The following is a 19,508-nucleotide window of genomic DNA, read 5'->3' on the forward strand; positions in this document are numbered from 1 at the left end:
TTGAGTTTTAGGTGGAATAAAGTCAGATTTGGCATTATTTCTCAGATTTTTTGTGTTTTTCCAATGCAAACTAAGTAAATAAACATGTGAATACAAAAACATTTGTAATTGCAACACTTTTCTGGGAGTAGTGGTGCATTATCTGACAGAAGTGCAGGGGTGCCAACATTTTCGTCCATGACTGTAACTACACAACACAGCCATGGGACCTGCACTACATCCATGGCAGAAACTCTACCAGGTGGTGAAGACCACTCAGCATAACCTGCTATAGAGGGGGGGCAGTGAGCTGGACTTGCACACTGAAAAACATGACTAAACTTATTAATGCACAATCTATTATAAAACAAATGTATTGGAGGGGAAAAAATGCAACCTAAATTAAAACCCACAAACAGATATAAAATGTTTTCTTTCGAGCATGTCATCCCTCTGTGTCAGGTCATTATTTATGAGTTTGTTCTATCAACATATATATTCAACAGATGAGTCAAAGGTGTTTAGGTAGGTGGTGATGGCCAACACGTGTTGGTTGGTTATCTATTGTAAGTGACGGGTCTGGGGTGGGAGACAGTGTGTCAGCAGTTGGGGGGGGGGGGGGGGGGGGGGATCAGGCTACACAAGAGATCCCACACAGGTGCCAGCATGGCGTCTCACAACAGTATCTGATGTCTGCATTATGCATGGGCTGGGACTCGGAGGGAAAAGGAGAGGGGAAAAAAACGTGGACATAGAACTGCTACAGTCCTACTGCTGACCACCTCCTCCCTCATGTTAAATGCTGGCTGAAATGATTGACGACTGACATGCCAACAACGTCTGAGGTTCAAAGAGTAGAATATGCTACTGAAGGTCATGGGGTGGTACATGTCCGTCAAGTGAGGGCTCAAGAGGTTGGAACATGAACGAAATTAATATGCTTCTGCTTCCTCACCAGGGAAGTAACACATAAATTCACTGACGTACCACATCGCATTACCCCACAACAACCAAAAATCCAATTTCAATGGAACAAACAAAGATCTGTGTTGTTGTCTGACCAAGGCCTTGGGCATAAAAGATTTGACAATAGAATCAGGGCTAGTGGTTAGCGGGGCAGCAAGCCCAAAAGTCCAAAAGCCCTGAATCTTTGGCCGTGGGTTTGCCTTGAGCCTTTCTGGTGCGGTGCCAAGACTCCAATCTCAGGTTCTCGTGGGAGAAGGGCTGGGTGTCAGGGACCGCTTTTGCATTGACCCTTCACACTGGCTCACACAGGCTCCGCCGCCACCCATTTTATCCAGTGCCGATTTTCGGGCCAGTGGTACCAAATCGGAGACCATGTCCTTAAACTTCACACTGAGTGAAGGGAGAAGAAAGGGGGGTGCTTCAAAAACGAATGCATCGTTAAACACTTCCATATGAAGGCATTAAGAAATTACAGCCCATTTGGAGCGACCCCTGCTTTTCGGCTTGGGGTGAAACAGATTTTTTCCCCCGAGAAAACCAAAATGCCTGTGTGGTTGCCTTAATGACTCAATTGAGATTTGGAAAGACCTTCTTGTCTCTCCTTTTTTTTTGTATTAAATGCAAGATTTTCTTTTTTCCTCAAAACATCAGTTAACTTGACATGATTGTGGAGTAGGAAGGAAGATGGCCTCCCCTCCTCAAGTTCAACTGAATGTTTCCCAGACGCATAGGCCAGCACCGTCCTCCAAGATACACCTCTTATGACAGAGTCAACATCAGAGAGAAGCTTTGCAGATCAGCAGGACTTCTGGAAGCTCACCATCATTAACACAAGGGATAGGGGGCCAAAGCAGAGGACTAAACACTGGCTGCTTTTTTCAACTAAAAAAAAATCATACTGTGGGGATTTCATGAGTCTAGACAAAAGGATATGTGGATGCAATTACCATCCATAAGCTCAAAATCGTCTCAGAATTCCACCGGCTCGTTTTTTTACATAGGCCTTTATGCATAAAATAACTCAATTATTCCTGTTTCTGGTCTACTTTTGGCCCATGCCTTGGGCAAAAACAAGCTAAATATCTGCAAAGCCCTCATGGCCAACAGCTGTAAAAATCTCCTCATTAAAGCACCAGCTTCAGATTAATTTGAGACCACGCTTGGAAGTGGAGAGGTCCCGTGTAACAGACTAACGATTGAATAACAACTTATGAGGACCTGAAATCTACAACCATCATGTTTTCCCTCTCTGAAATTCCTGACTGTGCATCCATGTATTAAAAACTAAAAAAAGTTTTTGGGGAGGAGAAGAAAAAAAAAACAGTGAAAGAAAAAAAAACTGAAACAATTACAATTCAACTTCCTAGTTCAGTGTTACCACTAACCTTTGTGGTCTTTAACAAGTAAATGGATCCAATTGCAGCAGGGCTGCCAAAAAGAGCCAGGCCTCTTAATCAATTCCAGACTATCTGCAATGGGAGATTTCAACGGTGCCTGATCATATTCCATGGTTCAACCTTGACTACAGACCTTCTTCCTCTGCTTTGTAAAACTCAAACAGAAACACTGGGAGCAATTACTTACTTCTGCAAGAAAAATGACAAAGTCATTTGGCCATCTCAATTAAGGGTTGGAAGCAATGACTGCCATGTGAGATCTTATGCCTGGCAATTTGTTGAGCCTAACCAACACACCAAATCATCTCCATCACTCATAAAAGACTTTCAAAATCATTTAACCTGGAAAAAAATGATCTGTACAGGGGTTTTCAACTTCCAACCATTTGTTGTAATTTCCTATCATCCATAAAAATGCTTCTACTTGCGAGAATGTGGCTGTGTGTGTGTGTGTGTGTGTGTGTGTGTGTGTGTGTGTGTGTGTGTGTGTGTGTGTGTGTGTGTGTGTGTGTGTGTGTGTGAGAGATAGAGTGTGTGTGTGCGAGCGTGCGTGCATACAAGTCTTTGCGTCCGCAAGTGTCGCCTCACAGCCAACCCTGCTCTACCACACCCCTGAGGGTTTTTAAAGGATGTCATAAACCCCCCCTAAGGTGGATGCAACCTGTTAGCCTAGCACTCGGCAGCCTCTTGTCAAGTGCTCTGTGTGTGTGCCTCCCATTCCACTGACAGACACAGGATTGGGGAGAAAAGAAGGGGGGGAGAGAATGTGGGACAGATGCTTACAAACTACTAGTTATGAAAGCTCATTAAAGGCATGCAGGAGTGCATCGCTGCTGTAGGGCTCTGCCTGCCGTCTTTGGGAAAGAGGAGGGGCAGGTTGGGCTGGGGGGGCTCGATGAGTGGAAGTAATGGGAACCAGGCAAAGGAAAAACCAATGGCCCACACAACCCCCTCGCCTAGACTTACACACCCCCCCCCCCCACTACACCATACCCAACCCACAATCTCCCGCTCCACCAATGGAAAAACCTGGGGACTGGAACGAACGATCGCGTGTCTTCGCTGGAAACCTGCAAGGCCTGATGGTTGCCATAAAAAAGGACCAATAAAAAAAAATAGGCTAACTTGAGCAAAGTAGCAGTTAAACACCTGCCACACTCCAGCAAATGCAGCGGTGATGACGGCAGAGGGACAATGACACAGATGTCAGAACGATCTGTGACTAGGAACCTGACGAATATCAGTACCAAACACCCGCCGCTGTTTTAGCAAATCCCAGACCCTTGCCAATACCGCTAATCTCCTTTAATTGCGTTCAATTAAGGCAATATTTTACCTCACATGGGATTAAAGTAATTAGCATTGGCAAAAAACCTCTTGGTTTTGGGGAGACTCCAAGGTAATTTTCCCCAGTAAAGATGCGACAGGATAGAACAAATATGAGCAAATGATTGCTGTTGCGGAGGAGGGGTGAAGGACGAACCTTTTCAATTAGTTTTACTGGCAAAAACACTTTTCCAGACCATGAAAGAGAGACAGAGAGAGAGACCGAGAGAGGATAAAAACTTTTCAGGTGGTCTTAAAGACTCCTGTGTGCCTAATATGAGCAAAGACCTTGAAAGGCTCCTAAAACATAATCCTTCAGATGTCACCCGAAACAGATGACTAAATATGCCTCGGATGACTGGCTCTGAGAGTCTATAGGCGGTTTTCCACTGCAGGTGCTGACGGACCATTTTAGGCCGGCCCACACCTTTGCACGTGTTTTCACCGCAGAAACTGCCCCTGTAGGACCTCTTTCAGGACCATTTTCAGGGGTGAAATAAGTACCTAATCCAGGACTGTGTGGTCCTGAAACTGCTGTGCGGCACTTGCAGTGATTGTTGACACTTATTGGACAACTATAAGAGCCATTATTAAAACCAGCAAGAATATATATTTTAGAGGTTATGTTGTGAATACAGCAAATTTACAGAGTTAGCTTGTTCAGGTTTCAGTCACTGATTGAGCACAAGCTAAACAACAGAAGTACAGGCTTTACGTAGTTATCCAACAGTCCCTGTATCTTAATTTATCAAGTAGTTACAGCAGCCATGAAGCCTTTAAATTGAGTGTTAGTGACTTTGCAGCACATATTCTATTCTATTGTTGACACAACCTTGAGGCAATCCTAACATTATCTAAAAAAAAATCTGTTTTTACGGTCTACTGTTGGTGCTGCCACTGCAAAAATATATCATTATTTTGTCGTGCTTGGATTTGAGGTTGCCATCGAAGAACAAAATCTTTAGGCTACGTCAACATGTAGGTCTGGTAGTTCCTACACCGCAGTGGGGAATCTTAAGGTGTGTTTACATGTGCAATCCTTATTGTCCATCATTTTTAGGACCGTATTAAACCATCCAGCAGATTTGAACATTCGTAACCACATGTTTATGTTTGGCCCTGCATTTCTGCCAGAGGTTGTTGGATTTTCAGACAACACTGCATATTTTAATGTAGCAATTTCAGCCCACCCAATCAGATAAGTCACCCTAGTGACAGAAAAACATACATTTTTGATGTCATGTATCAGTCAGCCTAAAAATTATCACTTATCAGTGTCAACTGTCTTGAAAATGGCAATAATGACAACGTCAGTAGTAATGGGAACATCCTTCAAGGTATAATCCAAGGAAGGCAGTGATAAAACAGTGCCAAAAACAAGTGCATTTTGAAACACATAATAGATCATAAAGATAATAACATCTTTAGGGAACTACATATCCTTATGGTGAAGGCACTGAGATAATGGGTATTCCAAAAAAAACTATTTTTAAAAATCTGCCACATCCATTATTTTCCAATATATTGGTACAATTGGGCAGCTGTGCATATGTATCTTTCCACTGTTTTCACTCTCCCAGTTCAAAGCTTTCAAGACTTCAACGGTGAAGGCTGTGGCCTTTTACTTTGCACCCTGGAAAACTTCACGTTGAGCTGAACAGTCCAGCCCTTTCATGCGCTGTTTCTCAGTTGTCACTCTGACATTTGCCATTTCTTCCCAAAATTACAGGGACAGGGGCAGCTTTCTCTTGGAACGTGTAGGTCTTACCTGATGCTAATGCACTGATGGATTCGACAGAAGGTCTCAAAGATGAACAGACGCGCATTCTCAATGAAGTCCTCCAGGCAAGCCACCAGAAAGAAGTCGTTGACCAACACCTAAGGAAAAAAACACAAGACGTCATTATGATGTCGGAGAGGTTTCACTGGGAACTTTCTTTAAGAGAGAGAAAAAAAAAACAGCTGTTATATAAAAGGCTGTGGAGAGGTTACCAGGAGTTGAGAGTTAAACAAGGACAGGAGAGTTGAAAAGTTGAACCTTCTGGAATGTCATTACTACAATCGCAAATCAGCATCTTGACTGAGCGGTCTCAGGGAAAAACAATGACACAAAAAAATATAATAATGATACCTCACACAAAAGGTATTGCCACTGTGACTATTTCAAGTAATTCAACTGTGGGAAACTGCAACCCTTTCAAAAAGGGAAAAAAAGATCCAAACGGAGCACACAAATATAATAATCATCAATTACGTACGATAGATAAAAGCGGAAAGGAACATGGGGCCAATTTTTTGCCACATTCAAGCTTCCGAAGTGGTTTACTTTGGCCCACGTTCAAAACGAGAAAACCCCCTATCTAGACAAAAATAATAGAGAGAGAGGAGAGTGGAAGGGGTGAAAAGATCTTGGGCCATTCCTGGTGTTTCAAAAATCGACCGCAAATCTTGGAATTCCACAGGCTCCACATGAAATGCAGGCTGGAGTGCCGGCAGCCACTGGAGTGACCACAGTGGCTGTGACTTATCGCCACTCATCTACCCCACTGCCGCAGAGCCTGCCATGCTCTGCAGGGGATCCCATGGAGACGAGCAGAGTGCGTGGGGGTAGAAGAGGTGCTCGTTCACACGCTGCCGCGTTCACAACGCTCCTAGCGCCATACGCCGCAAAGGGAGCAAGACCAAGTTCCAATTACAGGTTCCATTCCAAGCACACAGGGAATGCAACAAAAACATGGGTACTCATATGAGAAGTGTGCAGGGTAACACATGCACTTTCTCAGGCCATCTTATTCTCCGCCTCAGCTTCTGTCCTTCTCCCTGGTCCCCCTTCCCTGCTGGCCAGCTGTGCATTACTCAGCTACTCTCAGCTGGCTCCTGAGGGCTGCTATCTCTCCAGTTCTGCTTGAGAACACCCCAAACTGCATGGCACTATCAGCCTGCCTGCCTGCAACCATGACCGTGCTTATCTGTGAGGCCAGATAAAGCCAAACAGTTAAGTGCCGTAATGGCCGTCATCTGGGGAGAGGATTGAAGGAGAATTACAAAAAGTTAAGTATGTAACCAAAATGCTAGATCTTGAAAGAGCTGCACTCAAAGCTGTTGTTATTCTTTATCTCCCCATCCTCCTCCCTAATTTTCCACATATAGAACGTATGATCTCGTGGAGAATGTTGTACTTGGGATAATGAGGAAACACACCTTCATATGGTGAAGGCAGAACAAAGACTGACAGATAGGGAAAGACATGCAAGCCGCCCTCTAAATGACCGCATATTTGTCAATGCAATGTTTGCGATCCTCGTGGAAGAAACCATCTGCAGTGACCCACAGGCCCTGTGCTTATCAAGGTGCATCACAGAAGCTTTCTCTGACTTCTGGGGAGTTTACAAAGATATCAAAGATATCCAAGTCATGCCTTCACACTCAAGGCCATTTAGAACAGTGGCCTTTTTCATAGGGCTTGAACCATCTGCTCCCGGGTCCATATGATGAGGTGATAACGACATGCTAGGCCCCGGGGACCTGAGGGCGCAACTACTACCTTGTCGGGGAAAGCACCTGTTCAACTGACGTCATGCGATACGACTACATGTTATTCAGAGGCCAGATGTGTGGAGTAGGGATGATGGGAACCAACTCATGACAAGGTGTTTGGGTGTTCATAGCATAAAGACAGGAAAGGGTGGAAGGGCTGGGTGGGGGGATGGGGGGGTTCCACTGATGCTATGGATGAAGATTTGTCAAAATGTTTGTGTGCAATTATAGCAGAAATACCTTTCTGTAAGGCCAACGTCAGGCAAAGTGAAGAAGACAAACCAACTGTGCAGTGGTGTGCATGAGCAAAATATATCCTTTCTTTTTTTTCCTCTCATTTGTTAGAGGCTGTTTGGTAAGGCCTACAAGACTTCCCTATGAGTATATAAAGACTTGAGTAAACTGGGACCCTCAACAAACCGCTGACATGATTTATAAACATTTACTTCGGCAAGAGGGAGCGGCATTTGATCAGGGCAGCTGGCTTTCATTTCAAGCGTTTATCGTTGAGGAGCACGGATGACGAAAAAAGGGGAAAAAAACAGAAGTAGGAACCAGAGTCTCTGCAAAGATTGGGGTCTTTCATGTCTTCAAGCAGGTTCAAATGGGCAAATCATTAGGGGTAATCTCAATGGTGTTCCCACAAGCAGGGTGGATTTCTCCAAGGGAGTGGTGGGAACACTCAGCGCTCGTTCACACACCTGTGAGGAGTGCCCCAGCGCCCGGGGCGGCCTCGTTAAGGCTCTGCCTCGTTAAGAGCTCATGGCTGTGGGTTGTGTCGTGCGACAAACCAGAGATGGCTGTCATTATGTGCTGACATTACAAAACGGGAGGGGGAGAAAGAGAACCCAACAACGGGTGAAGAAAAAGTATTCACTTCTGAACACGGGCTTGACATCTTGTAGCATTTGGCCACATGGAAATTAACCCAGTACACAAATGTACAACATATCAAAAGATTGACTTAATTATCAAATAAATGCTTCCCTTTGGCAGTGAGATTTAGGATGTCAAAGGTCGGTTATAAAACATCAGCAGCAGGAAGAAGCAGGTTGCTCTGGTCCCAAAGAGCAGCAGAGTCAGAAACGGATCTGGCCCTCATCTGAAACGGATCTGGCCCACATCTGAAACAGATCTGGCCCTCATCTGAAACGGATCTGGCCCTCATCTGAAACGGATCTGGCCCTCATCTGACTGGGGTCCAGCCCGCGCTCCCCGGGACTCAGTGGCTTTTGGAATGTTGCCTCTGGGAGCACCCCTAATTGAAACGCATTTACTTCACCCAGGAATTCCCCCTAGGACATTCTTTTCTTAAAGCCTCTGTCACAAAACGTCAACTTCTAAACACTTCCACATTGTTAGTGACGCTTTAATGAGGAAAAAAAAAAGCTAACAAATAAATAAGTTGCAACTATGTTTGAACAGCACTTAGCATCACCCTGGAACACCAAACAAATTTATGACGGGCTGTAATGTTTTCCAGGGTAACGATGGCATGGTTGAGTGTCTGCTCTTGTGCCAATCGCCTTTTAACTCCAGAAGCTCGCAGTCAACCTGTCAGGATGATGACAACCGCCTGAGAGGACGCACAAACAACACCAATTACAATCAGCATGAGAAGAACCAAAAGCAACAAACTCCAAAAATGTAAGCTCAACTAACATGCTTTTTCCCCTCCTGGTCCCATTCAAGAAGAATATCCAAAACACATTTCTTCTTTTATTTAAATGAATGAAGAAAGGGAAAGAATGAATGAAAGACTTGGGAGGCCATATTTGACAATGTTTGTTAGACTAGGCCGACCTTCTTTCCTATGCTGGGCTATCAATGTGCTTGTACTGGGACTGCTTCGTGTTTGGAACCGCGATGTTTCAATGACTGACTGTCAGGAGGAAGCCGAGCCGGATGGTGGTGGAAACCCCCGGCAGAGGTGAGCGTATAGTGAGCCATTCCAAACTCAGGAGAGGAAGAGAGGTCTCCAGTCTCGGGCCCGGTGCCTGCGACCGCAGATGTCGCGGCTGAGCAAAAAAAAAACGGAGCGTCTTGAGTGTATCGGCAGGCCCTGAGGTTTCCCAGAACCTTAACTGTGTTCCACTATCACCCACCATCACGCTGATGGACAATTACTGGCCTTCATAAAAAAGCCAGAGCAGGCCATGAGTCACTGGCCTTTCCCAGATGATCCCTCTCTCTCTCACTCAAGATCACCTCCTGTTTTCTGTCTCACTCCTTCATGTTCTCATTCTCTGTGACCACACCATGACACAGCTAACTGTTGATGACCCTTGTTGATGACAAAAGGCTAGGCTGTCAGCATGGGCAGTGGTGCAGGTCAGGCCCACACGCTCACTAATGAGACAGGCAGATCTGGGCAAAGCACAGGCCACAGCAATTTACCAGCAAATACTCACCAGGGTACTTGTGGCCAGAGGTCAACAATGACTCTGTGTGTGTGTGTGTGCGTGCGTGCGTGCGTGCGTGTGTTTCTGAGTTCATTACTCCCTCTACCAAAGAGAAAATGAGGATGTACATCATAAAAGCTAAAAGGACAAGTTGTAACTTTGCTTTGATTTTAAGTATGTATGAATAGGCTCAGCTCCTTTTGAAGTCCCTGGATCATTTCACAGTAAGAGTGTGTGCAGGTGCTCTGACCGTGGAGTGGGTTGGGGGGGGGGGGGGGGGGGGGGGGCTGAGGGTGTGGGGGTGTCCTTAAAAGGTTTACAGACAGTGACGACCAATGTCATTCAGAGTGCTCTCTTTTTTCAGCTTGTTTTCATGTGCCATTACTTTTGGGGGAATGAGTCAAAGAGGAGCCTCATAAAACAGGTAGTAGGCAGAAGGCCTCAGTGGGCAGGGGACAGCTGGAACTTACCGCCTCACACTCTCTCAGCTTCCTCTGGGCGCTGTCAAAGTCAAAGTTCACATATAGGCATTCCACGAACTCCGTGATGGGGTCTTTATAGGTGTAGGATTCCTTAAATGGAGTACAAAAACAACTGTTAGGTTCTTGAAAAGAAAAGTACAGGCTAAAATTAAGCAATGGAAGCAAAAAAATGATAGACAATTGGAACAAGACACGTGATCTGAAAAGGGCTATGTTTCCTAGAAGGAGTCCACATGCTGAGGTCAGGCATGGGTGTGTTTGCATATGCGTATATGTGTTTTTGTGTGAAAAACCGTGGTAAACGGTGCTGGGGTACCACGCCTGGTTGGCCGAGAAGCTTTGTGATTAAGCAATCAATATGCTATAAATCTGTCTAGTGAGGGTAAAGTGTCTCTGTGTGTGTGTGTGTGTGTGTGTGTGTGTGTGTTTGTGCGTGTGTGTGTGTGTGTGTCTTGACCACTCCTGAATGCTTGTCGTGTTTGCTAAAACCACGGGAGAAGACAGAGCCAGGCAAGGAAAGCACGGTGAGCACATGTTTTAGTGATTACAGGGGTGGGGTGAGGGGGCGGTGGGGCAGTGCTTATTTAGACTTTGAAGTCATTGATCTAGGAAGACGCTACTGTTATTGCGCAAGGAGGACAGGACAGACTACAATCAGAGCATCCAGCACCATACATCAACCTTAATGGCTTCAAGACTAGCCCCCTCCCACAACGCTTCTCCTATCACCCCCCCCCCCCCCCCCGCCAGTGGAAAAGTCCAGTGATAAACCCTTCGAGATGACACTAGCGGCTAACAAAGAGTAGGTTTCTATTTTAAGGTCAGCCTGCGCTCTCACATACACACACACACATGCTGACTAACACACACACACACACATGCTGTCTAACACACATACAAACGCGCGCACACACGTTCGTACTCTGTCCAGGGTCCCACGGTAAAATGTTCTAGCATGTTAGGCTAAGCTCTGTAATCAAATGTTGAGCCTATGCATTAGCCTCCCAAAGAACACCGGCTACTGTGTGAACTGTGCTATAAACAAACCACTGTGAGGTAAATTTCACATCATAGGCCAACACATTACATGAACTAGGATACTTACTCGTTAGCTTATTTATCAACGGCGTAAAGAACATTACATTTACGTCAATACTCCCTGGACTACCTGCTAGGGACACAAAGGAATATTATGCAAACGGGGAGTGAGCCTGACCGCAGCTACATGTTGATGACGGTGTGGAGGTGTGGAGGGGGGGCTAGTCTCGGAGTATAGGCAGCTGTGGGAAGTTGTGGGCAAGACTGGCAGCTGTGCCAACATGTCGGGCACGGCGCTTGAAGAATACCTGCTGGATGACCTTGACCAAATCCTTCAAGACCTGCCGGCGTTTGCGGACGTCCTTGTTGGTGATGACGGCTGTGGTCAGGTAGCGGAGCACGTGTGGACACATGGTTTGAATGGCATTTAGGTACCTGGAAGAGAGCACAGTTTTGAGCGCAAAAGTTAAGAAAACATGTGCATGGCCGGATGTTTTTTTTTTCCTAACTGCCCGATGAAAAAAAGACACTCTGGTCCAAACATGTCTGTGAATGTTAAAAACTTCTTCCTTTTTTATTAGTACCTTCTGTGCAAGGAGGGGAAGGGGTGGAAACAAGGTTTTGGGGGAGTGGGGTGGGGGAGAAATAAGGAAAACCCCTCTCCAGATACGGATCACTGACCACAGTCTTGCCCAGTAGCTGAAACCCAATCCAGCGGGGGCTTGTTTTTCAGCCACAGGTCAACTGGCTCTAGATTGAGTGTGGGACCGGGAGCTGTTTTTCGTGACAATTACAACCCAAGACCAGGCTCGCACCGGGCTTGATTCACTCACTCTCTCGGTCTACATACTGAAGGAGACGGTTCATCCGCATCACCCCAGACGCGTCACGTCTCCCCTAACCCCATTCGTGAAGCACTGATAAGGGTCCTGTTATTTCCACTATCTGCATGACCATCCTCCAAACAAACCCCCTCTCCTCCATGCAAGCCATTCCTCTGCCTTTGACGACCAAATTAAATTTCAAAGAGGAAGTGGAGCTTTGTTATGCACGGCCTCCCCTCAAGCTCTTTAAGGGATGAGAATAGGGAAACATATGTCCTTCAGAGAAATAGAGAGGGAGGAGGAGATAGAAGGAAAAGACAGAGTATGGCAATGGTTTAATTAGTTGAAGCAATTAAAGGGACACAGGGGCCTGTGGCACTTGTGATGTTAGGGGGCTAAAAACAGCAGCGGGGCAAGTGGTGAGGGTGGTGTGTGTGTGTGTGTGTGTGTGTGTGTGTGTGTGTTGGGGGCGGGGGGGGGATGAGTGATCTTGGTTCACACAATCTCTCACAGCCCTTTGTAGCTGTCTGAGGCCGGGGCAAACCGCAACATTTCATGCTGTGTTGCTGATTAACTTACACCTACTCCACTCCCTCAAGGGAGGGGGATTGGTGGGGGCTGTGGACCCCTTTCTACTCCCACAGCACGATCTTGTGTGAGTCATCGTCCCAGGCCAGAGGAGGGATCCACACAGTGAATTATCTAACTGATCCAAAAACTGTTTGGGGCCTTGAGGGGGCAATCCTGCTGCCTAAGCTGCCACAAGAGTGGAGCACAGGAGGGGACAGGCTGTTCAGAACCGGGAGCAGTTCTTTTTCCTCCATCACTTTTCTCCATTTTGCCACTGGATAACATTTTGTACCTGGTGGTAATTGGAGATGAAAAGAAAGGGAGGAAGAGAGAGAAGGAGGTAGGGAAGGAGAGAGGAAAAACGAGAGGGAAGGGGGAAGAAAGAGGGAGGGAGAAAGAGAAGGAGAGAAAGCAAGCGAACAAGAGAGAAAGTGGTTGCACAGTTCCAGTTTCACGATGCATCTAGGGAGGGGTTGGAATTAGAGGCAAATCATGTGAAACCCAGAGTCCACTCTGCAAGTGGCAGGGTAGTGTTACTCCAGTATTATCTTTCCTGTTTGCACCTACATCATAGGTCATCCTGTTACATTACCACTGCTCTCAACAGCTGCCCTTGGACTTCGATAACCGATGTTTCGGGATCATCTTTGCCTTCGCTGAACTTTGGTTTCTGTTTTTTTTGTTTGTCTCCCCTCTCCACAGTGCAACAGTACCCTCAACATAACCTCCGTAAAATAGAAGCATTGGTTTCCATTTCACTTGTTTGGACTGGGTCGAGCATGAGATTACGTGATCAGAGGCATGATGGGCGGCCCAATCTAAGCCCCTCGACATCCTCGACAGATTTGTTGGAATTAGACGGACGTGACTAGAATCAGTTTTGCTACTCTGGCTAATGTCTGTTATTGTTATTTGATATTATCCACCAAACCATTAATGTCGTTTTCAGAAACCACCAGCATTATTCTCCAAACCCATGGTTACAAGGTGACAAATTATACAACTAATTTAATGCTATTATCGACATACAATAACCTTTTGTCTGTTGTTTTGGGAAGGGATAGAATGTCTCATTCCTTTCCTAAACTTTCTTGCTCCTGTCAAAGGCCTGGGTGTTTCCATTCAAGGCCCTCCAAACCCACGATCTGCACCATCCTGCCTGGACACCATAGAGGACCAGGCAGGATACATCAGAAAACTAAGTAAAGCAGATTGTAGACCTGAGCTCCTAGAGCACAGATTCAGTTTCCATACATTCAGTTTCCATACATTACTTCTGACTACTGACCAGTAAGTCCAGTTAGACAGAACTGCCAAAAAACTTGTTAAACTTAAATCAGACTATGGCTCACAGATATGCTAGGGTCCTTCTGACCTCCGAAGGCTTCATTTAACATGTCATTCATCACATAGCTGTATGACGGGTAACACTCTGTGCATGACTACAACCAAAACCAGAGTTAGACAATGTCCAGATAAGGCCCCGCCTGGACATTTTCTTTTCTTTTTTTCCCCGGCCGCAGGCGTCGGGTCAAACGTCCAGTTGAGGCTTGTACCCACAGGTCACTGGTCCTGGGCAAAACCCAAAGGAAACCAGTGGTCAGGACAGAGAGAGCTGGACACACCACAGTGCAGAAAAAAGGGTGCTTGTTTGGACAGAAACAGGACTGCATAAGATATCTGTCTGTTGAGCCACTATGGTAAACTTCTCTTGAATAATTACGGGGCTGGCTTCCTTAATCATCTGTATTGGCTTAAATAGTAAGAGGGGGGTGACTGAAAACCAGATAGACCTCTCTCATATGCTGTGGTAACTATGTTGTGCTTTCACGCATCTGGTCAATAACAAAAAACAGCAATCAGGAGAAAAATCCTGAAAATAGGTGGTGTGCGAATTTCAAGTCGGCTATCAGGTTTCCCGCCATACACATGGCCTCCCAAACTCACGGTTTTGTGACAAAACAGACCACACGAAAACAGGCCCAGACACACACACATACACACTTACAATCATATACAGAGAGTCCACTTAAAAAATACCAGCAGGGCCTGAAACAAGCCCTTTAGGTGGTTACAAGGACTTGGTTTCTTTCACATAATGAACTTTATTTTAAAACCGGTAGGCCTCCTTCCTGATCTCTGAAGACTGCCAGCATGACTGGAGCTGCTTTCTCTCTCTCTCTCTTTCTCTCTCGGGGTCTCTCGTCCCTCCTCACTCCTCACTCCTGAACTCCCCCCTCAAACTCCTGGGTCTAGCTCCCATCGCTCCCCCACTTTGAGGCCCACCCCCCTCCCCCACCGTCTGGTGTGGTAAGAGGAGGAGAGAGGAAGGGAGCCTGGCCGGCAAGTCAACCTGCAGAGGTGGTTTGGGACACTGGCTTCTGAAGGTGCCACATCAGCATTTTTCCCCCCTCTTTTGCTTGTGGACTGTGGTGGGCCGTCCAACCGACCGACCGACCTGGAGCGAGCCATCGAGCGAGTACCTCATGCTTTTTTATTGGAGGCAAACCCCAAACCAAAACAAAATCCCCCACACCAGACATAAACGACTATAACTGCTGAAGGTGCTTACTGTGGCTGGTAGAGGAACAGCTCGATGATGTTGTCTCGACCTTTGGGGTGGTTGAAGAAGACGAACAAGGACCAGTGGATGAGCCAAGTCCTCTGCTGAAGGGACTGCAGCGGGGAGCTCACAGACTAGAAGAAAACAGGACGACAGTTAGCACAAGAAACAGAAAGGAAAGAATTACAAAGAGGGAGAGGGGGAGAGAGTAAAGAAAAGGAGAGAGGAAAAAGGCAGAGGGTGAATAAGGCCATTTTGACTCTTCTCAGCCAAAGCTTGAGAGTCAGCTCTCATTAAAACAACACATCAATTTGACCTTAAGCTTAAGGCGACTTTTTTTTGTGCCAAATACTGAGTTCAGAATAGAAAGGCTGCGGGGTCAAAGAACATTTACTGCTTCCATGTCTCAACAAGCCAAACCATGCGCCCCTTTTTCTAACTCTTTCCCACCAATTAAAAATTGGACTTGACCAACACAACTATGTAATTTAAGGTTTTCATCTAGTCCACAAAGGGGCGAGAGGCAGAGAGACAGAGCAATTAAGAGCATATGAGGAGAAAAACCGGAAGGATCTACAGGCTGATGAATAGAGACAGAAGGACAAAGGAGAAGACGCATGGCTCGAGAAAAGATACAGTGGAGAAAGAGCATAAACAGAGAAGATGACACTCGAGAAATGACACACAAGAAACAGCAGCTACAGCAGAAGAGACGGTGGCTATAGCAGTAGCATCGGTGCTGGAGCGCTTTACAGAAACTCAGAGGTCAATATCACGGAGCCTATGTAAACGAATACGAGAGCGGGTGTCCAATTTTCAGCGGTGGGGCGTTTACATTGTTATCGATAGTCTCCCTCAAGCGGGTCAGGTCCTCCATGGCAGCTTCCCAGTTCTGCATCAGGATCTCGGAGGCCAGCTTCCCCCACAGCGAGCTCAGGGCATTCCTGTCTGTTGAAGGCACCTGGAGAAACAGAGATGGCAGCACACATTCAATTTACTGTTAAAGCGGACCTCACACGTAAACAACCTACAGGCCATACATACAACAGACCATACATACATACATACATAATACAGGCCAGTGAATAACTGTCAAACTGTCTCACTCATACACACCAGGACACGTGTATGTATATAACATGACTTGTTCATAACGCACAAAAACGATCAATCACCCTCATGACACCTGGAATCAGCCATACCCTTATACAACAGAGCATTGTGGATGAAGTCATACAATCACTCACACACACATTTGACTTAATTAAGAGACAGTGAACTTTGGAAATATTGTTCTGGGATGCTGTATTTGCAGGCTAGAGAGAACTAAAAAAATACCCTTTATATAACCTTCATGATAAGTGAATCAACCGTATACTGCAGCCTTGACTAAGACTTTGGTTCACCACCAAGGAAAGAGGAGAGACAGTTTGGACCGGGAGCTCCTGGTCTACAACACACCAACACTCACTGGAGTAACTTCTGCATGTATTTACTTTGGATAGAAGGATTTCATGATGTCATCCTCTCAAGAAAATCTAAGCCCAGACAGAGAAAAGGCTTGAAACCAGTCTCTTGGGAGGAGATCTACTACAACATAAGTCTTGGGACATCAGTGGAGCAATCTTGCTTAAATGTGGCTGGGAACCATTAGATAATTAAGTGAAATGAAAAACCCTGCACCTTGAAAGTGGCTTTATGTTATGAAGCTAAAGGTATGAAGGTAAATTGTGCTTTTGCCAGGTTCTGGACAGGTTTAGGAAATACATTCTACACGTCTGCCACAATCCACTGTCAAATTTCAAGAAGTTGTCCCTAAGTGTGTACCATTATCACCAGTGTTTCCCCTACCATTGTATAAGGCGCAGTCTCTCAAGGCAAGCACAAGGTACATACTTTGATACGTCAGTCAGAGAAACAGACTGGACTTTTTGGGAAATTTACAAAGTACTCTGAAACAGTCACATTGGCATCGTATCAGGTGTCATGGAATATTGCTTGATCAAAAAAGTAATATAGTGAGGGAGAGTTTGAAAATTGAGGATATCTGACATTAACTATAATGAGCACCTATCTCAGCAGATGTGTCTTCAATATGTTTATTTTTGTGCCATATTTCAAATCTACATTTGTTAATTTCTCTTCCTAAAACCCACTAGAGGACACTATTTAAAAGGTTATTTTTTTAAAAAAAGGGAGGCAACTGCTGTGATTAAGCTCTTCTCCAGGCACAGTCTGTTTCCCTGCTTTGTTTTGGGTAAAGGGTAGTAGCTGCTCCTAAGCTTTCTCTCCCAGGTCAGGGTGCTCCTGCTTCACACACATCCAAAACAAAATATCAGCAGATGTCTTCAATATGTTTTTATTTGTGCTATATATTAAATCTGAATCTGTTAATTTCTCTTCCTAAAACCCACTAGGACACTATTTAAAAGGTTATTTTCAAAAAGGAGCATGCCCCCAGACCCCACTAGTTTTGCTGGGTCACAGGAAAAATAATAGGTTTTATGTAGGGGCTTATCCCCCCAAAAGTGGGAAGCTCCCACGAAATCAGGAATTTTAGGCCGCAACCAGCAGGGTCGATAGGCATATAACTGCCTTCTGTAGTTTTGCCTGCCGATGCCCGCCGACCTGACTTTGATTACCTTCTGCCGATCTAGTAAGTAGCTTATTTGCCGTCTTGCTTAGTCTTGTGTTGCACATGATTGATGTTTGACTGTGTAAGGACAGTCGTTGAGTAATTAGTTTGTCATAATGTCAAAGTCAGCACATTTCAAGAGATTTCGTTAGTTTTAGCTGCTAGCATACCTTTAGCGAATAGCTATTAATCCTTAATGCACCTTTAAGTCGCCATTTCCCAGGTAGAGCAGGAAGAGTCTAGCCTGACGATGTCATCCTCATGATTCTAGTCGGAATATGAGTCTGATACCGGACCTTTGGGCTGTGATTATGGGGCGTGTTTCAACGAACCAGGAAAGAAAATGCCTATTCGCTGAATTGGATACCTAGAACCAATCAGAGCAACGTAGTAGCCTATTACCATCTGATAGATTAAACTTTTACCTGATCCCTAGGAAGGACGGCAAAAACATCTTTTCAATGACAAATGCCTTAATCGCGTTTCTCTGTTCCTCTTTCAAAATGAATGGTCAATGTCTGTTGAGATATGCTTGCTCACGTTAATTAATTAGCATTAAGGCTACAAGCTACAGTTTATTTCGATGGGTTTTTTGTGTACACGTTAGCAATGATATAACAATAATGGTCTAGAGAACTTTAGTTAAGACAAACAATACTCTGTAACATTCGTGTTGCACATGCACAACTAACCGAGTCAATGTAGACATTAAAAAGTCGTGTAGATAGCTTAATTCACATAAAATATTCCCCACTAAGCACCCGAGACGCGGCCATCTTGGTCGGAGTTCGAATCTACCGGTTAATTCAACTCAAGCGTTGGTATCTGTCCATCAACGTATAAAGCCCGCCCTGACAATTTGATTGGTCCGGTTTGATCCTACCGATGAAACTCTCTCCCAATTAACCCAGAGCCAGACCAAATCTCCCTGACAAAAATGTTTGTGGGCGGGGTTTGGGCTGGTATCCAGGCTAGGAAGAGTCCACTCATTAGAGAAAACTAGAGCTGTGAAAAATGCGTTATAATTAATTTACAGGATTAATCCGTTAATTTTTTTTAACTCATTTAACGCATGTGCCGAATGAGCTTCCAATAAACCCACAATCGACCGTTCGCGAAACTCCTCCCTAGAACGGCCCTCGTCCAATCCTACCTGAGCAACCTCTACTAATATAAAAGAAGAGGGTCAGACAACCTCGAGGTCTGATGAGCATGGTGAAACGGTATTCATACGGGACTTGGTGACTGGTTCACTCTTCTTCTGCTCTATGTACGTAAATTAGATAGGATTGATTGCAGAACAGTGCATCCTAGTGGTAGCACAATATAGAGCAGTATTACAGAACACAACAGTATGCATAAGGCACAACCTGAGAGCAATAACCGGTGATTAGATACAAAGCCATATCATTACATAAGGATCATTAATGTCCAATATGGAATAGCAAAGATTATTGCTTTGCAGCATTTGCAGCACTATTATTTTAGTTTTTTTATGAATACAAAAAGAAAACATTTAAATGTATATATCCGTCTTTTCTCATACATCTTTTTCTCACAAAAATATACCGAGAAAAATATGTGATTAATCATGATTAATCCACAGAAACCTGTGATTAATTTGATTAAAATTTGTAATCGTTTCACAGCCCTAAAAACACAACAATCTCTTGCTGTTGCCTTCCAACAACAATTATTGCCAGAAAAAAAAATAAACAAAGAAACTAGAAGGGTACTTGGAGAGTGCAGACCTCCAAAAGGCCAAATGCCATATCTCGCAAAGTTAGCG

General features: G+C 45.1%; 1 protein-coding gene across 1 annotated transcript in view; it reads right to left on the bottom strand.

Moving 5' to 3' along the window:
• Nucleotides 1–19,508, bottom strand: part of eif3ea (eukaryotic translation initiation factor 3, subunit E, a) — a 51,330-nt gene that overhangs the window by 6,743 nt on the left and 25,079 nt on the right. Inside the window, exons 6-10 of the mRNA XM_080857613.1 lie at nt 15,920–16,045; nt 15,094–15,218; nt 11,436–11,562; nt 10,078–10,179; nt 5,437–5,546 (exon numbers count right to left, since the gene is read on the bottom strand). Coding sequence (XP_080713739.1) covers nt 5,437–5,546; nt 10,078–10,179; nt 11,436–11,562; nt 15,094–15,218; nt 15,920–16,045 — 590 coding nt within the window. The remainder of the gene's footprint in view (nt 1–5,436; nt 5,547–10,077; nt 10,180–11,435; nt 11,563–15,093; nt 15,219–15,919; nt 16,046–19,508) is intronic.

This window comes from Sprattus sprattus (genome assembly GCF_963457725.1).
Source record: "Sprattus sprattus genome assembly, chromosome: 19".
NCBI lineage: Eukaryota > Metazoa > Chordata > Actinopteri > Clupeiformes > Clupeidae > Sprattus > Sprattus sprattus.